The sequence below is a fragment of the Carlito syrichta genome, unplaced genomic scaffold (genome assembly GCF_000164805.1).
Source record: "Carlito syrichta isolate Samal-C Ts95f unplaced genomic scaffold, Tarsius_syrichta-2.0.1 Scaffold308923, whole genome shotgun sequence".
Lineage (NCBI taxonomy): Eukaryota > Metazoa > Chordata > Mammalia > Primates > Tarsiidae > Carlito > Carlito syrichta.
This window is the reverse complement of record NW_007253019.1, coordinates 174,315-192,461: the sequence shown is the minus strand read 5'-3', so window position 1 is coordinate 192,461 and position 18,147 is coordinate 174,315. Positions and strand designations below refer to the sequence as shown.

The window sequence follows — 18,147 nt, the reverse complement described above, 5'->3', positions numbered from 1 at the left end:
AAATCAGTTACACTGAAGAATCAAAGATGGGCTGGACTCTGTGGCTCAGCCTGTAATCCCAGTACTTTGGGAGGTTGAGTTGAATGGATTGCCTGAGCCTACGGGTTCATGACCAGCCCAGGGAACTTGGTGAGACTTTATCCCTACAAGAGATTAAAAAAAAAAAAATTAGCCGGGTGTGGTATCGCACGTCTGTAGTTCCAGCTACTTGGAAGGCTGAAGTGGAAAGATCGCTAGAGCCCAACAGATCGATGCTGGGGTGATCATGAGTGTGCCACTGCGTTCCAGCCTGGGGGACAGTGAGACTCTAACTCAAAAAAAAAAATCAAAGATGGAACAAATTAAAGACATTGAATACATTACATACATAATGTGCTTATTACTTGCCAGTTTTTTGTTGAGAGGCCCAAGGTATGGGCTTTATTGATGCTCTTACTTTTTGTGTTGTGTAAATCACATCCATAAACTATGATTGTTATTTCCAGTTTTGGAAGAGTGAGAATTTGATGGTTGTGAAGCTGTCTTAAGTATAGAATTCTTTATCTTTATGATTTTCTTCTAGTTATAGTTTTCTAATTTACATCTGAATTGGCTAAAATGATATTCTACTTATGAAACAGTTCTCTTTGTTCTCATTTGTTATTTATTCTCATTTGTTAAGTTTACATAGTATTGAATTAAATTCTGCCATTAGGATGATCAATGGCACTGATCCTAACAGGTTTGAGGAAAGCAAGTTGAGTCTTAGTCAGCGTGGAGCTCGTCCTCTGGGAGGAGAGCACAGCGCACCAGAATGACCTTGCTGCGTCCTTCTGTCTCTGCAGTTGATTGAGGCTGTGGAGACAGCTGGTGTGCATCTGCGAAGCCCGTTAAGTGGAGGTCGTTTAAGAGGGCCTCTGTAGTCACAGGAATCCATCGGGGGTGTGGGGGGGTGTTAAACACCCAAGAAAGTTAATAAAAAGTATTCACAGATCTCTCCAGAAGCCAGGAGCAAGTCGTGTAGACAAGACTCAGGAGAAACCAGAAGCTGGCCAGCCTCTCATTCTGCTGAACCTCAGCAGCTCACCCACTGTTCTGCGTTTCAGTTTTACAAATGTTTTCCCCTGGATTGTGAAGTTGAGAGTTGATTACTGTCATCCACTTATGGAGTTTCTCTCTTCACATAGCATTTAATTCTCGATTCTCCAGGACAAATATTAACCGTGAGTGTTATTTATGTGATTAGAGATAAAAACAAATCAAGATATAAATCACCCACGACATTACCTCTTTCTCTCCGACCATTTCCTGATTTCTGGTTCAACGGAATGTTTTATTTTCTAGCAGGGAAAAGGAGTTTACCGAGAAATTTTTAGAAAGTTATGTCTTATGTATACCTGCTCAAATGTGTGCTTTATTTTTAAATTTTTATCCAGAGGTTAAAAGGTTTATAAAGGGATGTGGGTATGTTGGAGTGTTTATTAGTCCTTTAACAGAAAGTAACACATTTTATACAAGCATAGTAGCTATATTTTCTTCTACTAAAGTGTGTCTGTGTGTTTGTATTCTAGGTGGCAATTATAGAAGAATTAGTAGTTGGTTATGAAACCTCCCTAAAAAGCTGCCGGTTATTTAACCCCAATGGTAAGTGCTCATGTTTTGTGTTTTAAAAACATCTTGAATATTTGAATACATTATGAAAGTCTTAATCAGAAGGTCAGTATTATTAATCATTTAGGCAGTAAACATAGTGCGTTTCAATGTGTTTTCCCTTCGAGAGAGATCCATTACTTTGTATGCTATGTGACAATACTTATTTAGAAGGGAATTGTGGTTGTTTATTCAAAAAAATTTTATACAAAATTTAAAACATCTACAAAACCAAATGATCCTCCGTTTACTCAGCACTCAGGCTCAGTAATTTGTAATTCAAGATCAAACTTATTTATATCCTCACCTCTTCTCATCTCCTCCTGTATTATTCTGAAACAGATTTCAGCATCACATCATTTCATCCATGAATATTTCAGTAACCTGCAACAGAACCATAAGACCATTATCATGTCTGAAAATTAATTCTTCCTTAGCATCAAATATCCAACTCATGTTCACATTTTCAGTTATATTATAAATGTATGATTTTCCTTTCCTTTTTTGAAGCTTGAATGAAGATCCAGATAAGATTTATACCTTTGAGTTTCATTGATATGTGTCTTAAGTCTTTTTTAATCTGTTAAGTTTCTTCTCTCCCATTTCTTTTCTGCAAAGTAACGAATACTTTTTTTTTTTAGTTTTCCCAGTCTAGATTCTACTTTATGTACCCCATAAATGTGCTTAACACATTATTCCTTTGTCCTCTGAATTTCCTGTAAATTGGTAGTTGATGGAAGTGTGCTGTCTAGTCACAGTGGTTAATTGAACTTTCAAAAAAATAAAAAACCCAGTTCCTCAATTGTAGCAGCCAATTTCAGGTGCTGCTCAGTAGCCCTATGTACCCGATGCCCACCATGTCGGGCAGGGAAGACGCAGAACGTGTCTCTCAGGCAGAATCTTCTACGGGGTAGGGCCAATGAGAGGTTTGACGAGACTCAATATTTTTTTGGTGGCTTTGCTTTTGTTTTTTTAAAAGATAAGAAAGGTGAAGAAGATTATTTTACAGGCAGTGGTATTTTCTTCTATCAATAGGCATGTCGTGTTTTCTTGTCTCACGTTAGCAACTGTTGAGAATTACCATCTGATGATGTTCTGTTATTCTTTATTATCTTAGAAGAGAAATTTCCCTTCCTCTGTTATCTACTTACCCAGCATTTCAGTTTGTATAGGAAAAGTCTGTTAAATGGGGTTTTTCTTCCCTACTTTTAAAACATTCTTTACCAGTTTTCAAAATAATGAATTATTTCAGTAGCATTCTTCAAAGATGGCAAGTAGAGTTTTAGAAAATATTTTGAATTCGTGGATTTCAGCAGACTTGATGTTTTAAATCTCAACTGGTCCCATTCGTAACATACCATGGTATTAGTTGGTAGCTTCTTTGCTGTTTAGTGAGACAGGACCGTCCAGTTTATCTTGTATGCTGCCACTGCAGATCTGGAATGAGATGTCTTTCCAGGGAGTTCTGGTTCCTCTAATGAGAAAGCCCAGTAGGGGAGCTGGGGTGCTCATTGCTTTTGGGTTGGTCATTGTTTCTAGGTCTCAGATTAATCTTAATCATAGTTTTCAAAAGGCGTTACCATGGTTTCATTGGTTAATCATCCTGATGTTCCTTTGATTGTCAGCATTTTCCTACCTATTTTACAAATGTGGAAGAGGCTCAGTGACATGCCCAAGAATATGCAGCACTTTTGTTGCAGATCTATCAGATGAGGAGTTGGTGAGTTCCACTCCTGTTGTTTGTCCACTGAGCCATCCTGCTTTGACTAGGAAGAATACAAACAAACCATTGCTTTCTTTGAAAGTAAATAATGGTTCTCAGATTTTAGAAATTTGTATAAAAAAAAGTATTTTTTAATGTGTGGGTTGTATATTTAACTTACACATTTTCTTTTGAGCATATTAAAGTTAAATCGTGAACTAAAACATAGAACAAGGATTTTTTTTGTCGTCGCAAATTTGGGATATAGTTTTATTTGACTTAAATGAGGTTTCTCTGCATATTCAGCATAATATTAGCATTTATTGAGAATATAATCACCAGAATTTAGAATAACCACATAACAAGTATATTTATGTATAGTTTAGTGCATTAGCTGGAAAGTCAAGTGGTCAGAGCTTTTCTTATGTTTTTTTTAAACCTCACATTAATGAAAATTTAAAAAAATTTTATTCCCCCTTCATAAATAACATTATGATCAGTAAACTCTCATAGTTCTAGTACAGGTCATCTCTCCCCACCCCTTTCGGTTTTCTTTTTAGGCAGTTATATCTTAGATCTTTATTGCCCATATTTGTTCTATAAAGTTATTGAATGCGAGGCATCATGCTAGGGGCTATAAGAAGGAAACGTGGTCCCTTCCAAAGATCTTCAGACATGGGGTAGTCTTGTAGCTAGATATATAAACAAACTATTCTCCTTGTAAAGAGACAGAGGAACCATTTGGGGGAATACTCTCTTAATACATGTCATGCCTAATCTTGGTTTCTTCTCCCTGTTTCCCTCCTCCCCTACTTTTCAAAGATGATGGAAAGGAGGAACCACCAACTACATTACTTTGGGTCCAGTACTACTTGGCACAGCATTATGACAAAATTGGTCAGCCATCTATTGCTCTGGAATATATAAATACAGCTATTGAAAGTACACCTACGTTGATAGAACTCTTTCTTGTGAAAGCTAAAATCTATAAGGTAGAAATCCTTTTTCCTATTTTCTTATAAGGTAATGAGACGTCATTTTCAAAAAAAATATTTTATGCATTCTGCACAAAAGAGGAATGACATTTGATGATTCAAAAAACACGAAATAACAAGTCTAGTACATATCTCAGTCTGATCATTTTTATTGTCATGGTCATGTTAGTTGAAGTGATTATAAACCAATAATTTACTTAGTAAGAAAATGATGAAATGAAGTAATACTTTAAAAATATTTACTATTTTTTATTTTATTTTTATTTTTTAGTCTGGGTTTCACTGTTTCCCAGGCTGGAGTTGCAGTGGCATGATTATGGCTCACTACAGCCTTCAGCTCTTGAGCTGTACTCCTGGTTAGCCTCCTGAGTAGCTGGGACTGCAGACATGTGACACTATGCTGGCTTTTTTTTTTTTTTTTAAGAGACAAGGCCTCACTATGTTGCCTAGACTAGTTTTGAACTTCTGAGCTCAAGTGATCCTCCTACTTCGGCCTCCCAGAGTGCTGGATTATAGACGTGAGCCACTGCTCCCAGCTTATTTTAGAACTTTTAAAAGCCAAGTTATGTTCATCAGTTTTGTGGCTTTGCCTAATGGACTAGTTAGGTAAATTAGAATAAGGATCATTGGGGAGTATCTACTAATGGCCCTAATCAGTAATGTTTCCATGGTTCCTTTGGGGTAGAAATTTGACCATCCATTTGCCTTTTATGACTCTTACATTGAATTATGTTGTTCTGACTTAAAGATTTCTTTTATTACACTTTGTTTTAACAATTCTTTTTTTATTTTTACTATGTGCCTGGCACTGTTGTAGGCAATGGGGGTATAACAGAGTAGATACAACCATTGAAATAAGTCTTTTTTGTCAGAGAGCCTGCATGCATCTCTGGACATCTAGAAAGGTATCAGAACTTACGTTATGTAAGAATGCATGAGTTTACATTGATTAGCGTCTTAAGAGTCAGAGGAATACCTTTTCTTTCTTTTGTATTATCAACAGGTAACAAATTATCTACACAGTAAAAGTAGCATACTTACTGGCTTATTTTGCTTTTTTACCTTGTAAGCATGCTGGGAATATTAAAGAAGCTGCGAGGTGGATGGATGAGGCCCAGGCCTTGGACACAGCAGACAGATTTATCAACTCCAAATGTGCAAAGTACATGCTCAAAGCCAATCTGATTAAAGAAGCTGAAGAAATGTGCTCAAAGTTTACAAGGGTTTGTATAGCTCGTATTCTTACAAATGAACGGGCATTTTTCAGCATTTGCTTTTAATACTTTCAATATCAGAGCAACCCAGATTTCAGCTAAACCCCCATATCAGAAAAAACTGAAATAAATATTGATATAAAAGATTTTCCTTTTTGATAGTTGTACAGTAAATTGGTAAACTTTGGTTTATATTGATGTACATTCAGATGAACTTTTTAGGGGTTAAAAGAGCTAATGTTTACTGAATACCTGCTGTGCTTCTCTTATGTTAATCCTCACCCTCAATTATGTAGACTATTGTTTAATCACAAAACTGTATTTTTAGTGGTTAGGGAATTTCATTTGCTTTCACACATTAACTAGTCCCTTTTACTAGTAAAAAATGGTTAAAAAATAAAAACTTGGAAAGAATTCAAATCAGTTGAACATCTTTTTCTTTTTAAATCCTTTGCTGGAAGGATGTCTCAGAAATGGTCTTGAATATATGTGACTTTCATATAGGAAGGAACATCAGCAGTAGAGAACTTGAATGAGATGCAGTGCATGTGGTTCCAGACAGAATGTGCCCAGGCTTATAAAGCAATGAATAAATTTGGTGAAGCACTTAAGAAATGTCATGAGATTGAGAGAGTAAGTACCTTTTACATAAGAGTCTTCTCAACTTGTTTTGTTTATGGTTTGGGGCAAATTGCATGGTTTTTTTCTCCCTTTTCATAATTCACAGGTGATTTTCAGAATTGGTATTCATTTACAGACTATATTTTCAGCCAGCTCTTCTTTTGTCTATTCTTTTATTTATTTATTTTGAGTTAAAGTCTTACTCCTTCGCTCAGGCTGGAGTGCGGTGGCACACACGCTCACGGCCACCCCAGCGTCGACCTTCTGGGCTCCAGCAATCCTTCTGCCTCAGCCTTCTGAGTAGCCAGAACTACAGTTGTGCGCTACCACACCCGGCTATTTTTTATTTTGTTGTAGAGATGAGGTCTTCACCAAGTTGTCCAGGCTGGTCTCGAACCTGCAGACTCAGGCAATCCATTCGCCTTGGCCTCCCAAAGTGCTGGAATTACAGGCTAAGCCACCAATCCTGGCCTATTGTCTATTCTTCTGTAATAATTCTTAAAAACTTGGAAATTTTGTATCTTGGCTGTTTTTATTGATTTTTTTTTTTTTTTGAGCCTTTCTTTCAGCTTTGTGCTACTTCAGTAGTACATACAAAGCCTATGAGGTAATCCTGGAAGCCTGTTTGTAGTGGGGTTGATTGGTGATGCCTTGTACACTTGATAAGACAGAATGTTTCTGTAGCCAATGTAATTCTTCGTATTCAGATAAGATCATTGTTTTCTTAGTCCTCTTCACTTTTGACTCATTTCTATGACTAGTAATTGGCTTTCCCTTTGTTGTGTGTGTTTTTCACAGATACAGTTTTAAAATTAATTTCACATTTGTAATACTGTCAAGTATAGAACACCAGAGCTTAGTTGAAATGTGTACGCTCTTGGGTGCTTGACTTACTTGCTAATTGATTTTTTCCTACTTACCTGAGTCACACTATGTAGGATTCAGATTTGTATCCTCAAAAAAATTTCCAAGTACATAATCATAATCCTTTGCAAATTCTTCTGAATATTAAAACTCAATGTTTAATATGTGAATCTTCTTTGTTGCATCATTATATACTAATAAATTATGTTTGATATTGTCATAATAGCTTGAAGTATGATTAAGGAAGAAATATATGTATATTTATTTAAAGCATCCCTTCTGTTCAACAAATAATTCATTGCCTGCTGTATGTCATATCCTGTTTTAGGTGATGGTCCACTTTATTTGCTTATTTGAAATGCACAGTATTTCTATTAAGAATTCTGATTTTTAATTTTTTATTTAACTGATTTTTTTCATGCCACAGAAACAAGTAATTCCAAGACTTTGATTTTATAGCTTTCTTAGAGATTTTTATACTTCAATATAATAAAAAGGTAATTTTGTTAGCATTTTATAGAAATCACTGACGACCAGTTTGACTTTCATACATACTGTATGAGGAAGATTACCCTTAGATCATATGTGGACTTATTAAAACTAGAAGATGTACTTCGACAGCATCCATTTTACTTCAAGGCAGCAAGAATTGCTATAGAGATCTATTTGAAGCTTCATGACAACCCCCTTACAGATGAAAATAAAGAACATGAAGCTGATACAGGTATAATAGTCTGAGTTCTTATGTGCTCTGGTGTGGATGTGGATGTGTATGTTTTTTAGTAATGGATATTTTTCTTGAGGGTTGCTTTATGGGAAGATGTTACACAAGGTTAGGATATGATGGTGATTTTGTGAATTTTTTAAGCCACAAAGGGTAATATTTACTTTTGTACTTCCAAGTTAAGCAAGAATTTAATTTGTGATAGTTCATAAGCATTTAAGAAACTTGCATTTCATGAGTTTTGCAGTGAATATCTCATTTATCCAATAGTATAAATGGTAACTACTTTAGAGTGCTATAGATTGCAACTGTATAATTAGTGTTGGAACTCTACATTAGCATTGCCTATTAGTATAACTGGTTATTCCTCTTTTTTAATAGTAATTTACAGTTTACCTACAAAAAGATGAACATTGCTTGACCATTAAAAGCCAGCTTGGAATCAAGCTAGGAAAATTGCCCAGTGACTTATCATTTGACCCATTTTTAAGGTACCGTTTTTATAGCAGGGTATCCCGATAACTAGGGAGATGTCCTCCCTGGACAGTTATTTGGAAAAGAACCTCAGAATGAAAGGAGTCTTGCATGTAGAAGAATATATGTGTCCAAATATTTTGTGGCTTACTGGTGGCAAAAATGCTTTAGGAGTTGGGGCATAAAGAATGTGTCAGGTTTTTTCTTCCCTTCTGACTTAGCTACTTTTTTGCATCCTTCCTGCTGCTGAAGAGCTTTTGAATCTTCTGCCTCAGCCTCCCAGTAGCTGAGATGACAGGCGTGCAATACCAAACCTGACTAATATTTTGATTTTTTTTGTAGAGAAGAGGTCTCATGATGTTGCCTGTGCTGGTCTTGAACTTCTGGGCTCAAGCAACCTACCCACCTCGGCCTCCCAAAGTGCTGGGGCCATAGGCGTGAACCTCCATGCTTGACCCTAGTATATGTTATTTTTATATGCAAAATATTGTTAGCCTTTCCAAAACCTTCAGAAGTCTTATTCTATTACAGCATTAGCTTAAAGTCCAGAATATTATCATATAAATCAGGTGCTGGTGTTTATGCGGCTCCTTGAGTATAGCTTTTTTTTGTTTGTTTGGTTGGAGTCTCACTCTGTCGCCCAGGCTGGAGTGCAGTGTCACTCTTCATGGCCACTGCAGCCTCAACCTGCAATCCTTCTGCCTCAGCCTTCCAAAGAGCTGGAACCACAGACATGTGCCACCATGCCTGGCTTGGTGAGGTCTTGCCAAGTTGCCCAGGCTGGTCTCGAACCTCTCACTTCAGCCTCCCAAGTGCTGCGTGTAGCTTTTTTCTGTGTCATCTTTCTTTCTTTGGAAAGTTAGCATTTGTTTGCAACTGAGTTGTAAAATTTTGGGGGTCTAAAGGCATATTTTTCATTTTGTAGCATCTACGATCCTTTCCATCCAAATTGACTGTGTTTCTCCCCCTACTATTCTCTTTGAAACGTCATGATTTATGCATTATATTGGAATCCACGTGTGCTTGGGCTTCTGTGGAGGAGTGCACGCCTTTGGTTTCTTAGAAGCTGTACTATTTGAGAGGGTGTGTGAGTTATACCCTTAACATTTTTAAAGTGCCTTTCTTGAGGCTGTCTAGTAAGGCACCACCATATTCTGAATTGTGGATCTAGCAAAACATTTTAAAGATTTGCTTTCCCTCCTCACGTGTTTTCCTGACAATGCCCTGAGTTTGACTTCTGCCCAGCAGCACTTCTGCAGTCTAAGTTTCCAAAAGCATCAAATCCCTACCTTTTCCTTTAGTTTTGTCTCTTGTGTTTTACGATAAGCAGCAGGTGCCACCTTCAACACTTTGCTCACAATCACCTCAGTGCAGTCAGTTTGTCGGAGACATTTTATAATACTGGTGCTAAGTTTTCTGCCCCGGTGACTGCAACATATCCTTCACTTTTAAGCCTTTACCTGCAGCCTCCTCCAAGTCCAACTCTATGTGAACAGTCCAGGACTCTTTTACACTCACACTGAAGCTCTCCTCAGAGTCTTGTCTACCTTTTGCCACTCCCTGTTTCCAAAGTTACTCCTATAGTTTAGGTCTTGGTTAGAGCAGTAGCCCACTTCCAGATACCAAAATCCACACTACTAATCGATTGTTGCTAAACAAATTACTCAGAAACATAGCAGCTTTCAGTAAGCATGTATTGTCCAAAAGTCACTGTGGACCAGAAATTCAGAAATCACTGAGGTGTATCGTTCTGAAGTCTCAGCCTCCCAGGAGGTTGAAGTGGGGATGTCAGCGAGGGCATCTGAGGCTGACTTGGGTTTGAGGTCATCTTGGGTTCCAAGATGACTTGTTCTCATGGCCAGAGGCCTCTGTTCCTGGCCACATGGGTCTTTCTATGGATTGGTTGAGCTTCTTCACAGCATGGCAGCTGACTTCCCCTGAGAGATTCAGGAGAAGAAAGGAGGAACCGGTAGTGTGTTTTCTTGTCCTAATATTGCTGTTACGTACCTTGGTTTCTAGTGCATTCTATTCATTTCAAGTGAGTCAGTAAGTATAACCCACATTTAAGGGAAGAGGGATATACAGGCTCTGCTTTTTGAAGGGAAGAATTTGGGGGTATATTTTGAAATCACAGTGGTGGCCTATTTTGGAATGATTTCTTTCATTTCTCAATATTAACAAGCATTATCCAAATGAATACTAGCTCTCAAATTTGTTGCTTGAACTCTAAACAGTATACATTTTTCAGTATAGCAAATTTACCTGTGGTTTTCAGTCTTTCTTTCAAGATATTTTATAGTTTACACTTCTACGGGTATTGTTCATTTTCAATACCAAATTACCATTTACCATAGTTATTTGCTTATTCTGTTTATTTGAGTGTTTTCTGTGTGCTTTGGTATGCTGCTAGGCCCTGAGCATATAAAGATTACAAGTAAGACAGGATCTCAGTCTCTTTTACCAAATAGCTCATAGTCTGAAAGAGAGACAGGTATATAAGCAAAATGCATTAGACATAGTGGCAGCACGGAAAAAAGAATGAATAACTATTTGGCCAGGTTAGAGAAGGCACAACTAAGGGAAGCGTAGCCCTCCAAAGCCATCGAGTTGTCTAACTTCTTATTACATTCATAGAGTGGCAAGTAGTTTAATATAATTAGAGTAACTCAGATTTTTGCCATAATTGTATGCTTACATGCATACCCCACCTGGTTTCAAAGTTTTCTGAAGTGGTTACGTTGTTTTCTATTCAGTGTGGAACCTTAAAAGTCTAGGTACAACCGGATGCGGTGACTTGTAATCCCAGTACTTTGGGAGATGGAGGTGAGAGAATTGTCAGTCCAGGGGTTCGTGACCAGCCTGGGTAACTTTGGCGAGACCTCGTCTCTACAATAAATCGAAAAATTGCCGGGCCATGGTGGCGCATGCCTGTAGTTCCAGCTACTTGGGAGGCTGAGGCAGAAGGATCACCTGAGGTCAGCAGGTCAAGACTGGTGGCTGTGAGTGTGCCACTATACTCCAGCCTGGGTGGCGGAGTAAGAGTCCAACTCAAAAAAAAAAAAAAATGTGTAGTTAATACAGGCACATTTACATGCACTATGCATCTTTTATGGGAGTTTGGGAATATTAAGTAATAGTTGATAATTACTAATCTGGTTTAAATGCTTATACTTTCACTAATTAACACTTCTTGCCTTCAGCAAATATGTCTGATAAAGAACTAAAGAAGCTGCGTAATAAACAAAGAAGAGCACAAAAGAAAGCCCAAATAGAAGAAGAGAAAAAAAATGCAGAAAAAGAAAAGCAGCAGAGAAATCAGAAAAAGAAGAAGGATGACGACGATGAGGAGATTGGCGGGCCGAAAGAGGAGCTCATCCCCGAGAAGCTGGCCAAGGTGCCCCCGGGGGGTCGAGCACAGCTGAGTGCCCGTCACGGCTGGCTGTGGGCATGCTGTGCTGCCTGCCTTGACCAGCTGACGACAGACTTAAAGCTGGGATGGTTTTAACTTTGAGTCTCCTTTCTTTAATGTTTTGTATCTGATCATACTTCATGGTTAACTCTTGAGTGGGTGATTCTGGTCCAGAGTCGTCGAGAGTGGTGTGGTGGGAACAGTTCTGACTTGTGAGTCCTTCTGATCTGGGTCCAGATATCAGCTCTTACACTCTGTGCCGTTGGACACTTTGTCGAACCTCTCTGGTGGTTTTCTCGTCTATAAAATAGGACTTAGAAAATCCTAACTAGGACTAGAGAAAACATGTGTAAAGCATCTAGTATCTGTTGCAAGCAACCTGCAAGTTTTTATGGTCTGGGTCAAATTGAGTTTGTTATAAACAGAGGACTATAGTGTATCTCTCACTTAGCCATGTTGTCAGTTAACACTACCAGAGGTGCCCAAAAATGTATACACATTTTAACAGATGCTACCTATGTATTAAGTTTAGTTCATCATAATCAGAAGTGTCTGGATGCTGATAGTAACCATTTTGAATACCTCCTATAATTGCAGAAATCAGACATGACTTATATTCATCTACAATTTTAATACAGACTTTTCCTTTCTTAAAATGTGTATACATTTTGGGGGCCCCCTCTGTATTTTTTTACTAGCCTTTCCCATTTGAACCTAATATCTTTATAGTCCCCAAATACTTTTCCAAACTGAAATCTGATTTGCCAGTTTTAACCACTAAGCTGAAACCAGGATATTCATTGTCACATGAGCCATTTTGATTAATAAAATTCCTGTGCCCGTTCTTTTGACCCTTGCCATCATCTTTCTTCTTCTTTTTTTTTTTTTGGAGTCAGAGTCTCACTCTGTTACCCAGGCTGGAGTGCAGTGGTACACTCATGGCCACCGCAGCCTCAACTGCTGGGCTCAGCTGATCCTTCCACCTCAGCCTTCAAGTAGCTGGAATGCTAGGCCTGTACCACCACGCCCGGTTAATTTTTTGATTTATTGTAGAGGTGAGGTCTCACCAAGTTGCCCAGGCTGGTCTCGAACCCCTGGGCTCCGGCAGTCTTCGCACCTTGGCCTCCCAAAGTGCTGGGATTATAGGCATGAACCACCATACCCGACCTGCCATCTTCCTTCTTTATATGAAAATAACTGCATGATTTGTTATGTTAAAGCAATATAGTAGGTGCGTTGCCATAGACTTTTATTTTAGCCTCACTAGTAAGTAAAAATTAAAAATCATTTCCTTGACTGTTCTAAAATTAAGGAAGATTATAATATTAAACAAAGAGAACTGGAGAATATGTTTAGAATTGTACCAGAGCAGGGGGACAGTAACTTCACATCGTCATAGTAATGTTGCTTTAAGAAATATAGGCACAAGCCGGACTTGGTGGCTCAGCCTGTAATCCCGCGCCTTTGGGAGGCTGAGGTGAGTGGATTGCCTGAGCCCGCAGGTTTGAGACCCGCCTGGGCAGCGAGACTTCATCTCTACAGTAAATCAAAAAAATCAGCTGGGCGTGGTAGCGCGTGCCTGTAATTCTGGCTACGCGGAAGGCTGAGGCGGAAGGATCACCGGAGCCCAGCAGATCGAGCCTGCAGTGGCCGGGAGCGGCCACTGCACTCCAGTCTGGGCGACAGAGTGAGACTCCAACTCAAAAAAAAAAAAAAAAGAAAGAAATATAGGCATACACCTGTGGTTCTAGCGACTCAGGAGGCTGAAGCACCGGGAGGACTGCTTGAGCCAGGAGTTTGAGGCTGCCGTGAGCTATGAATTGTAATCATGCCTATGAATAGCTACTGCACTTCAGCCTGCAGGACATAGTAAGACTGTCTCTTGAAAAATAATCTGGAAAAATCTAGTTTTTATTCACAGGAGTATATTGGCACCTTTTTACAAATAATTATACACCTGCCAGGAGCAAGCATATCACCTCTGTGTTGTTGGGATTTTACTGGAAGAATACACAGAGAAGTGAGAAACCACAGAAAACGGACCTTTAAGGCCTCTTGGAGAAACTTGAGATATCAGGGCAGAACTTTACCTTCAGGCTATGTGTACCACCTTCCCTGACAACCTGCCGCCACCACTCTTTCTGCATGCTTTTCGCTTCATCCCATGACTTTCCTTCATGAGTTTGTTCTTTGGCGCTCTTGATGTCTTCATACAGTTCTTCAGGAGAGAGGATCTGTTGGGATGGTTTAGTCAGGGTTAATACAGAGAGCATCTACAGAGCAGAGTCCTCATAAAGACTGTTAGGTCGTCCTTATGTCCAGGCTGCTGTGGCTGCCTTTGGACCAGATGTCAAACTGTGGTCTGATTATTGGTAGCTAAGGTTGTAGAGTCTTGAAACAAAATAGAGAGGGCTTCTGACTACTTTGTTTGGAAGGAGCTTAGTGGAAGGTGACCTTTTTCATAGACTGCTCCTCAGTACATGTTATTCTCACCTGTTGGGCACATAAAACCCTTCTCTTCCTCAACTAACGTCCTCCAAGATGCCCCCATCTAGTAGCATCTGTGCTTATTACTTCTCTAATGTGGTTGTCATAACTAGGAGAGGTGTTGCAGGCTGTTGAAAAACTGCCTGCCAAGGCTGGCTCAGCAGTCCATAGCGGCCTTTTTGGCGACCTGTCTTTTTGCATTCTTCCCCATGGTAGATAGTAAATTTAGTGTCACCAATTCATTCAAGGTGATATGCAGTTATGCATCACTTAACAGGGATGCATTCTAAGAAATGCACCATTATGTGACTTTGTTGTTGTGGTAATATCATAGACGGCATTTACATAAGCCTGGATGGTCTAGCCTACTGCACACCCCAATTCCCAGGCTGTATAGGTTAGCCAATTGCTTCTAGGCTACAGACCTGAATAGGCAGTTGTAACACTTGGTAGGTATTTGTGTTTCTAAAATAGAAAAGGTACAGGGAAAATATGATTTTATAATCTTGAACCACCATTGCATATATGGTCCCCTTGTTGACTGAAATGTCATTATGTAGTATATGACTATATATAAAATAAAATAAAAGCATTATTAAGTTAGCAGCAATTCCAGTAAAGGAGAAAAGGACAACGGGAGGGGGTTCAGTTAGTAAATTTAATATTTAGTTAACGGAGTGTAAGTCTGAGGTGTTGTTGGAAACTATATCTCTTGTTCAGCTTCAGTCAGGAGCATCTGAGCTGAATTATTTTTTCTTTTGTATACATACACCTTTCTTCCAAGGGCTACCAGTCCTCAGTGTAGTATTCTTCCTGTAAAGAGCTTAATCATTTTAAACTATTTTTGCTATGATGAGTATTGCTATGTTAGAAAGATATTCTCCTGTTCAACATATCTTAACTATATCCTAACATAGGGATTAGATTTCAAGTTCATTTATATATTTAAAAATTGCATATGATTAAAATTACCCTTATGCCAGGTGAAGTTGCTCACCCCTGTAATCCCAGTACTTTGGGAGGCCAAGTTGAGAGGACTGCCTGGCCTAAGGGTTCGAGACCAGCCTGGACAACTTGGCGAGACCTTTTCTCTACATTATATCACAAAATGAGGTGGGCATGGTGGCACGCACCTGTAGTTTCAGCTACTTATAAGGCTGAGGTGTGCAAGGATCACCTGAGCCCAGCAGTTCGAGGCTACTGCAGCTGTGAGCATGCCACTGCACTCCAGCCTGGGCAGCAGAGTGAGACTCAGACTCAAAAATAAATAAGTTTAAAAACAAATTTTTTTAATTGTCATTGCAGATTTTAAATTGCCCATCAAGCACAGGGCAGTTTTGTTCTACATACATTTAGCCTAGGTGAATTCAACTCTTCATGACTGAATATAATATTTTCTTTAAGAAAGACAAAGAATAAGCATAATGCTGGTAATTCTATCAGTCCCCTCAGTGAACATTGGAACCCAAGTATGAGGTATTATTGCCATAGTTCCTCTCAATTCTCATGTCCTCTCTTGGTGTGAACAACTTGCTGTGATGATTGTGATTACACACTGCCTTTCTCTTTTCAACTTGAGATTTTCAAGTATAGCTTGTCTCATTTTTTGTAAACACTGATTTTATTTTTATTTTTTATTATGGGTTTTTAGAGACAGGGTCTTGCTCTGTCACCCATCTGGAGTACAGTGGCATGATCATAGCCCACTGCGGTCTCCAACTCCTGGGCTCAAGCGATGGTCCCACCTCAGTCCCCCAAGTAGTTGGGACTACTGCCATGTACTGCCACATTCAGCTAATTTTAAATTTTTTTGTAGAGACAGGAGTCTACGTTGCCCAGGCTGGTCTCGAACTTCTGGTTCATGCTGGAATTATAGACATGAGCCACTACATCCATCTGTAAACACTGATTTTAGAACCACATCCCTGATTACATGCTGTACTGTTGTTATGTATGAGTAAATGTAGAATGTAGTTAAATTCGTTGTGGTTATGTAAGTATGTTTAAACACTTAATCCTGACAAAATCTTACCTCTGGGGGACACACAGAAACTGAGACTACATGTGGGAACATCAGACCTAGACTTGCTTTGGGGACAGTATGTTCTTGGTTGTTAGAACTACAGGTGGGATTAATTTCTCTGTTTTATCTCCCCGAGTACAAGTTCTTGCTTTTCTCGAAATACAAATGGGATACTTTCATTGATTTACCTTCCCTACAGTCCTCGTTGTTTCCAGTTTGTAGTAGCCATATCTCCCTGATAGTAAATCACCCCCAGTCAATTCACTGATTCTCTTTTCAGTCTGTACCCCTAGAGCATGAAAAGCTTGATTGTAGCCGGGCTCGGTGGCTCAGCCTGTAATCCCGCGCCTTTGGGAGGCTGAGGTGAGTGGATTACCTGAGCCCGCGGGTTAGAGACCCGCCTGGGCAGCGAGACCTCGTCTCTACAATAAATCAAAAAATCAGCTGGGCGTGGTAGCGCATGCCTGTAATTCTGGCTACTTGGAGGGCTAAGGCGGAAGGATCGCCAGAGCCTAGCAGGTCGAGGCTGCGGTGGCCGGAAGCGGCTACTGCACTCCAGTCTGGGTGACAGAGTGAGACTCCAACTCAAAAAAAAAAAAAAAGAAAAGCTTGATTGTATACTGAGTGACTGTTTCAGCTTTCAGTTCTCTGTATTTCTCTGGTAGAAACATTTCTGCCCTTGTACCACAAATTTCCTCCCAGCAGAATGTGGAGTCATGGGCACATGAGGCAAGTGTGCGAGAAAGGCATACTTATGGGACTCGTATTTTCTCCTGTATCTCTTGGTTCCTGAATCTACAGTTATTAGAATGACAGAGTTACATATTTCTGGTTCTGGTTTAGAGCGTGTATCCTTCTAAACAACACATTCTGGCATTGTAGCTGGGATTTTCATGGATTGTTTTATCATCCTATAAGGCCAGTTGCTTTTCACACACAGACAAGGAGGGTCCCATAGAGATCATTCATTGCTTAACTCGTTTTTTTAATGCTGTGAAACAGTTTCCTTGACCAGATGCTGTTTTGGTGAAGCCACCATGACTATTGGCAGAAGCACGTTGGACAGATAGGGCAAATCCATTTTTCATTGAGTTTGAAGTTTTATTGCCTCTGTGATGAAAGAAAGCAGGTATAGAATCCAGGTGTTCAGGGACCTTCGTATAAATACAGTGTTGCTCCCCGTCCCCACTTCAGTATCTTGCACATCAGTATTCAGGCCAGGAGTATGATAGGAGCAGAATGCCATTCTACCTGCCTAGTAATGATAAGTGTATAATTACCATAACTAATCAAAGGAGGCAGGGACAGTTCTATAAATATAAATCCAAATGCCATCTCACCGTTAATACATCATTTCAATACTTATGCATTTCTGTAGAACAAAGCAAGATAGAATGGATAGTGTACCACTGTGAGTAGCTCAATAATACTTCACTGTGTTTGACTTATGAAGAACTTCATTCACGTAGTGATCTCTCTGCAGTTTCTTTTATGCTTCTCTTTATCCTGTCTGACATCTCTTTTCTTTTTTTTCCTTTTGGTTATCTGGCATGTTTCTTATTGTCTTTTCCTGGTTCTATTTTATCTGCTTCCTTCTTGTTGGAGTTTCTTTCCAGAGATGTAAAATCTGTGGTTAAAATCAGTTAAGAATTCTAAATTCCTGTGGGCTATGGCGGGTGGGGGGGGGGGAATTCTAGAGTTCAAAATCCCTTCTTTTAGATTATGGGAGGTTATAATATGACAGTATTTTTCTGGGTGACTTGGTAAGTGATTTTTATTTTACTATTTTTAATGTGAAATTGGCAGTTCAGCATGGAACTGGACATTTATTTATTTATTTAAATTAATTTCTGTTCTTTTCTGTTCTTTTCTTTTCTTGTTGGAGTCTCACTCTGTCACCCAGACTGGAGTGCAGTGGCCACTCCTGGCCACCGCAACCTCGACCTGAGGTCTCGCTGCCCAGGTGGGTCTCGAACCCCTGGGCTCAGGCAATCCACTCACCTCA

General features: G+C 39.3%; 1 protein-coding gene across 2 annotated transcripts in view; it reads left to right on the top strand.

Moving 5' to 3' along the window:
* The window catches only part of NAA15 (N(alpha)-acetyltransferase 15, NatA auxiliary subunit), a 50,763-nt gene that overhangs the window by 18,112 nt on the left and 14,504 nt on the right, over positions 1-18,147 (top strand). For both annotated transcript variants that reach the window (XM_021716790.1, XM_008066441.1), the window contains exons 9-14: positions 1,551-1,623; positions 4,154-4,323; positions 5,397-5,549; positions 6,045-6,173; positions 7,536-7,749; positions 11,424-11,617. In XM_021716790.1, coding sequence (XP_021572465.1) covers positions 1,551-1,623; positions 4,154-4,323; positions 5,397-5,549; positions 6,045-6,173; positions 7,536-7,749; positions 11,424-11,617 — 933 coding nt within the window. The remainder of the gene's footprint in view (positions 1-1,550; positions 1,624-4,153; positions 4,324-5,396; positions 5,550-6,044; positions 6,174-7,535; positions 7,750-11,423; positions 11,618-18,147) is intronic.